The following is a 7,019-nucleotide window of genomic DNA, read 5'->3' on the forward strand; positions in this document are numbered from 1 at the left end:
TCAGCGGGAAGCCTGCTTCTCCCTCTCCCCCTCCCCCTGCTTGTGTTCCCTCACTTGCTTTCTCTCTCTCTGTCAAATAAATAAATAAAATCTTAAAAAAAAATAAAGAAGAGTGTAGAACTCACTGAAATAAGGAACTTGACAACATATTCTTGGAACAATAATAGAGAAAAAACAAACCCAAAGCTATTTATGGAAAAACCAGTCAGTAGACTGATGCTGTCAAGGCCACAGAAAAAAAGAGAGAAAGTGTAAATAAAGTACAAAGTGAAATTAAGTGGAATTGCTAAAAGCTGAACAACAATTTAAAAACAGGGGTGCCTGTGAGGCTCAGTCAGTTGAGCAACTGACTCTGATTTCAGCTCAGGTTTTGATCTCAGTGTCGTGACTTTAAGCCTTGCGTTGGGCTCTGTGCTGGGCATGGAGGCTCCTTAAAAAAAAAAAAATAATAAAAGAGTTTTAGGAACAATGCATGTTGATAAATTTAAAAATCTAGAGGAAAACCATTTCTAGAAAAGAATGTACAAGTTTGGGCAAAAAGAAGTCAAAGAGTCATGGGTTGTAAGTGTTGAAATGGTAAGCAAAGACGTCTCCCTTCAGAAAGCTTCCAGGCTGTTCTTCAATATGTTCTGAACGTTCTGACAGTGTGATAGGGCAAGAGAAAGAAATAAAAGACAGATATGCTAGAAATAAAAATATAAAACTGTCATAGTTTTCAGATGACATGATTGTCTACATAGGAAATCCCAAGAAATCTACAGAAACAAAACAAAACAAAAACCAAACTAGAACATATAAGTGAATTTGGCAAGGTGGCAGGATACAAGATGAACATACATGCTAGAAACAAACACGTGGAAACTGAAATTGAACACACAGAACCACTTATAAGTGACCCAAAGAAAATGAAATACTTAGGTATAAATTAATGAAACATGTTCAGGATCTACATAGTAAAAATTACAAAATGCTGGTGTGAGAAGCAAAAGAGACTGAAATGAAAGCAGAGACATACCATGTCAATGGATGGAAAGACTCACAAGGGAGAAGACGTCAATTGTTCTCCAAAAGGATCTATAGGTTTCATGCAATTCTTCTCAAAATCTCAGCAGGGTTTTCTTTGTTGACATAGACAAGCTTATTCTAAACTTTACGTGGGAAGACTCGGTACCTAGAATAGCTAAAACAACCTTGGAAAAAGTGGGAAAAAGCACTGTACCACATTATATGGCTACAGTTACCAAGACAGTGGGTATCTGTTGAGGGACAGAGATGCAGATCAGTGGGACAGAATGGAGAGCTCAGAAATAGACCCACGTAAACACACCCAGTGGATTTTGACAACTGTGCAGAAGCCCTTCAATGGAGGGAGCACAGCTGCTCAACAGGTGGGTGTTGCACAACTTTGTATCTACACATGACCTAACCATCACACCTTGTACAAAATTAACTCAAAATGGACCGTAGATTTAAATATAAAACATAAAACTTGTAGAAAATGATAGGAGAAAGTCTTTGGGCCCTGGGGCTGGACAGAGGGTTCCTGGACGTGACACAGATGCATGGGCCATAAAGACAAAACCTGATAAACTGGGTCTCATCACAGTGAGAAACCTCTGCTCTGCGCATGAGCCTGTGGAGAAGGATGGAAAGACAGGCCGCAGACTGGGAGAAACGGTTTGCAAACCACCTGTCTGATGAAGGACTGCAGAAGGAATCTAGAAAGACTCCCAAAACTCAACATTACAAACCATCCAATCAGAACATGGGTGAAAGGCATGGACAGACACTCACCGAAATGGCTGCACAGAGGGCAAATAAGCACACGAAAAGATGCTCAGCATCCTTGGCCATTTGGAAAATGCAGTGGAAGCCAGAATGAGGCATCAACACACACCTATCAGAATGGCTAAAGTAAACAAAAACAGTAATAACGCCAAATGCGGGAGAGGGTGCAGAGAGAACAGATCGTCCACACACTGCTGATGGAAGCATACAGCGGTATAGCCCCTCTGTAAAAGACTATGGCAGCTTCTCATAAAACGGAACATGCAACTACCATCTGACCCAGCAACTGCCCTCATGGGCATTCGGCCCAGAGAGAGGAAACCTTACATTCACACGAAATCCGCACAAATGTCCATAACAGTTTTATTTCCAGTAGCTGACAAGTGGAGACACCCAAATGTCCTTCAGTGGGCACATGGTTAAACTGTGGATATGGTGGAATGTTCCTCAGCAACAAATAAGAATGACCTCTTGACACAGGCGACACTTTAGATGGGTCTCAAGGGAATTATGTTGAGCAGAAAAGGCGATCTCAGATGACATACTGACGTGTTGCGTAATTCCACTTAGAAAGCATTCTAGAAATGACAAAACCAGATGGAGAACAGATCAGGCACTGCCGGGGGATGAAGGGAGCTGGGTGTATGGTGGTGCATACACAGACCTACACATGTGACAAAATTACATGGCCCGCCCGCCCCCAAGTGAGTACATATAAAACTTGGGAAACCTGAATGAAGTTAGTGGGTTGTATCAGTGTGGGTTTCCTTGCAGGATATTTTACTGCAGTTATGCCAGAAGTCAGCCCAAAGGGTACACAGGATCTCTATTATTTCTTACAACTGCATGTGAATCTACAGTTACCTCAAAATGAAAAGTTAAAGAAGAAACCAAACCTAGATGGTTGGAGTAGTGAGATCCACCAAACAGTCAAGGAACAGATAGTGCTAATCTCACACAGGTTGTTCAGAGCATATATAGGGCGCCTGGGTGGCTCCGTCAGTTAAGCAACTGCCTTCGGCTCAGGTCCTGATCCCAGGGTCCTGGGATGGAGTCCTGCATCGGGCTCCCTGCTCCGCGGGGAGTCTGCCTCTCCCTCTGCCTGCCCCTCCCCCTGCTTGTGTTCCCTCTCTCTGACCAATCAATAAATAAAAATCTTTAAAAAAAGAACATATAGAAAGAGCCACACCTCACTCATTTTCTATGGCTAGTGTGATCTGGAGTAAATTACAAACAGATTAGGCTAATAAAAGAATAAACATTTATAGGCACATTTCACTGGTGAGCATAAACACAAAAATCCAAGAGATAATAGAAAACAATCCAGCACGGTGGAGCTGGGTTTGTCAGGAGCCCGACGATGCTCGGGGACCGCGTCAGGCACCGTGCAGCTCTGCACAACAGAATGGGGCCCGCCATCTGCAGTTAACCACATTCAACAAGGACTCGCACTAATCCAGGATACCGCACTCAGAGATGTTGTGTATTTAATTGTTTTCCACAGAAAAGCACTGACAGAGCTAAAAGGCGACAGCATCTCTCACCTCCCTGGCCTGTGAACTTTCTAGGAAGCTCGGCTGTCTGAGCCCCACTCTCTGCTCGGAAGACAGCCTGGGGCTTTTTTATTCTCTCTCGTGGTGGTCTTGTCCGTGGACGGGACACAAGGCGACTTCTTGAGGAAACTCCCCTCAACGCCCGCTGGGGATTCAGCAGATGGTGGCTGAGTTTGCTCAGGAGAGTGTCAGACCACAAAGAGGGCCCCCCGTGCCCTCTGAGGTCGCGGGGAGGCGGAGGGGCTGATCCAGGCCAGGGAGAGGCGGTGGCCCAGGACGGCCTTCAGGTTCATCCACTTGGACCCGCTGCCCGGCCCGGCCCGCTCCCTCCGCAGCGGCTCGATTCTGGTTCGGTCGGTGCAGATGGCGTGCAACTGGGTGGCGAACATGGCCGAGGCGAAGAGGAAGCCCTTCAGAGCCACCAGGAGGAGGAAGATGAGGGAGGCGCGCGGCGTCAGGGTGCTGCGCGAGTCCCACTCCCCGCGCGCGTAGCCGCGCAGGGCGGGCACGCCGAGCAGCAGCAACAGGTGCAGCGAGCCCAGGGCCGCGTAGAGCGCGAAGAGCAGGAAGAACTTCCGGTTGTCCTCGCCCACGCAGTTGTTGACCCAGGGGCAGTGGTGGTCCATCTTGCGGATGCAGCGTCGGCACACCACGCAGTGATGCGCGCGCGGTGGCTGGGCGCAGCCGCACAGGGGACAGCGGGGGCCGCGGGCCGCGGCGCCCAGGGGCACGGAGCCGGGGTCGGAGAGCATGGCCCGCGCATGCGCAGCCAGCGCCAGGAAGGCCAGCAGGTGGAAGAGCGCGCCGTGGGCCCGGCCGTAGGCTGCGTCCCGGGCCGGGAGCAGCTGCGCTCGGAGCAGCACGCCCGCGGCGCCCAGCACCAGCACCCACGTGCTGGCGGCGCACGCGATGCCCAGGCCGTGGCACACGAACCACATGCGGCGCGTCCGCCCCGGGGCCCCGAGCGCGGGGACGCGGGCCGGCATCGCGGGCGCCGGGTCGGGCCGGGCGGGATCCCGGCGCCTCTGTACGCGCGTCGTCCGCGCTGCGCCTGGCTGGCCCGGGGCCCCGGCCGGCGACCACTCAGTGTTCTAGAATGTACTGCACCCCGCAGTTTGTGAACGCAGAAAGGGAGGCTGCATGAGCCCCTTCCCAACAGGCGCCTTCCCCGCCCCCCGGGGAGGGGCTGGGCACTGGGCCCCCCAGGGGACGGTGGCCTGGCGGAAGATCTGGAAAACCGGGAGGACCCCGGCAGTGTGTGCCGTGTGTGTGTGTGTGTGTGTGTGTGTGTGTGTGTGGAGGGGCGACAGGTGCTTCTCTGCGCATTCACTCACTAATTCTCACAACTCGGACAGTAAAATCTTCTATGACCCATTTTCAGATGGGGAAACCGAGGCACAGGGAAATTAAATAAATGTCTGGTAAGTGACAGGTCAGGATTCCAGGCCTGCTGCTGGGGGCTGGACCAGGCGCGGTCTCAGACAATGGTGGCAGGTGGCAGGGGTCTGCTCTCGGCCCTGCTCTGCCTCACACGCTGAGGGCTGAGGGGGGGGGCAGGGGCAGTGAGGGCAGAACAACGATGCTGGGATATGGAATGAAAAGAGCCAGCACTCTGACACAACAGCTCTGGGGTTAGTCTAAGGAGCGGGTCCTGGATAAAGACAACGCACAAAGCCCAGCTCTTAGGTCTCCAAACACTGACTGCACAAGAGGGTGGGGGCGACGTGGCCTCAGAGCAGAGCGTGGGGACAGCGGCTGCTCTCTGTGAACCGTGATGAGCATGCCACTGGCTGTGGCAGAGTGCACTGCCAGGTTGCATTAATGGGAGCATAGCCTGTGGAATGGTGGAGGGGACAGCAGTCTGCGTGCGTCACCAGGAGGAGCATTCCCCGTGTGAGGGGCTTGCAGGGCAGGGTGGTCCGTCAGATAGGAACATCTGGGGAGCTGGGGAAGAGGGTGAGAAGGGCAGACCCGCTGGTCGTCTCTGAAGGAGGCACGAGTGGGTTTATTAGCTGCAGCTCCAGGGGTGGAGTACGGCCAAGGGGGGGGGGCACAGAGGGGGGCACCTGACCTCTGGGATGATTGTCTCTGGAGCACAAGCTGCTGGGCGGGAGGTGGGGTGGGGGTGTTCGTACAGCACTCAAGGGCCCAGCGCGTGCTGGGGGGCCTGCCTACCTGGCCAGGGAGAGGCTTATGTATCTGTTTGTTCGTTTTTAAATTAATAGATTTTCTTTCCTTTTTAAAAAAATATTTTATTTATTTGTCAGAGAAAGAGAGCACGAGCAGGGAGAGAAACAGGCCTCCTGCGGAGCGGGGAGCCCGATGCGGGACTCGATCCCAGGACCCCGGGATCATGACCCGAGCCGAACGTAGACGCTCAGCATCTGAGCCACCCAGGCGCCCCAGATTTTATTTCTCAGAGCATTTTTAGGTTCACAGTCCAGTTGAGCAGAAGGTACAGGGATTTCCCATACACGCCCTGCCCCCCCAACCTCCTTTACTATCACCACCCCCACCGGTGGTGCGTTTGTTAGGATCAGTGAACCTACGTTGACACGTCACTGTCACGCAGACCACAGCTGGCCTTGAGGTTCACTCTTGTGCGGGGCGTTGTGTGGGTTTGGAGAACCGTGTAAGGGACGGACCCACCTTTATGGCGTCCCACAGAGTCACTTCACTGCCCTCCACACCCTGTGCTCTCCCCTGTTCCTCTCTCCTCCCCAGCTCCTGGCCCCCCGGCCCTTTTCCTGTCTCCGTAGTTCTGCCTTTTCCAGAATGCCCTCCGGTTGGAATCGTACAAACGTAGCCTTTGCTGATTGGCTTCCTTCGCTCAGGGTTATGCATTCAAGGTTTGTCCAACCTTTTCATGGCTCGATGTTTGTTCCGTTTTGTAACTAAAAGCCCGACACTGGAAACCTGAAGCGAGGCCCTGAGCAATCCTGCCGTGGCTGATGTGAGGGCCGGTGGACCTGAGCTGGGAGTAGTGTTATAGGGAGGGACACTGAGGATGTCCTGGGAAGGTCGTGGGCCACTGCGGTGCTCGTGAGTTTCAGGGAGGGGAGGGGGAGGCCGGCAGAGACACCAGTGGGGAGAGGGAGCCGGGCCCGGGAAGGGGCACCTGAAGGCCCTAAGTCGCTGTTGAGCTGGTTGAGAGGATGTGGCGGCTGTGTGTTCAAACCAGCCCGCAGAGAGGCAGCCACACCAACTGGCCAGGGGTTGTTGGGTGGTGTCATCTGGAGCCCGTGTGTGGTTGGCGGGTGGGGTGGGTCGGCAGGGGCGGCTGGACCCTCCTGGGTATCATATCTCAGGCTGAACTTCCAGCAGCGGCCCGGCCATGACCAGCCTTGCCCCTTCCAGCCCAAACCCGGCTGCGTGCAGGATGCCACCGTCACACCGTGTGTGCCGAGCAGCCTCTGACCTTGGGTGTGTTTGGGGCCGGCACAGAGCGGGCCAGTTTCTCCTGGGCGGGGCTGTTCATCCGAGTCTCCATCAGTCTCTCTGCAGCATCCATGCAGCTTTGGACGACCTTCAATCTGGGGCCATAGTTATGTTGGGGATTCCATTTATGGGAGGCCCACCTCGGCGGGTCTGGGTGACAATGCCCTGTCTCTTGGGTCCCAAGCCTCTGCACGGTCACTTTCCCCACCAGCAGGCGTGGCAGCCTGGGGGCCCATTAAA

At 53.4% G+C, this 7,019-nt stretch overlaps 1 protein-coding gene across 1 annotated transcript; it reads right to left on the reverse strand.

Annotated features, from left to right (window-relative positions):
* Positions 1-3,258: 3,258 nt before the first annotated feature.
* LOC112831606 (palmitoyltransferase ZDHHC3-like) lies at positions 3,259-4,395 on the reverse strand. Its single transcript, XM_073882824.1, has one exon. It carries the CDS (start codon positions 4,325-4,327, stop codon positions 3,530-3,532), a length of 798 nt encoding a protein of 265 aa, XP_073738925.1. The 5' UTR covers positions 4,328-4,395; the 3' UTR covers positions 3,259-3,529.
* Between the last annotated feature and the right edge of the window lie 2,624 nt (positions 4,396-7,019).

Source organism: Callorhinus ursinus, unplaced genomic scaffold, assembly GCF_003265705.2.
Source record: "Callorhinus ursinus isolate GAN/ISIS: 27379988/994484 unplaced genomic scaffold, GSC_fseal_2.0 scaffold48, whole genome shotgun sequence".
NCBI lineage: Eukaryota > Metazoa > Chordata > Mammalia > Carnivora > Otariidae > Callorhinus > Callorhinus ursinus.

Coding starts and splice junctions, on each gene's coding strand:
- LOC112831606 (XM_073882824.1), bottom strand. CDS start 4,327: ATGCCGGCCCGCGTCCCCGCGCTCGGGGCCCCGGGGCGGACGCGCCGC.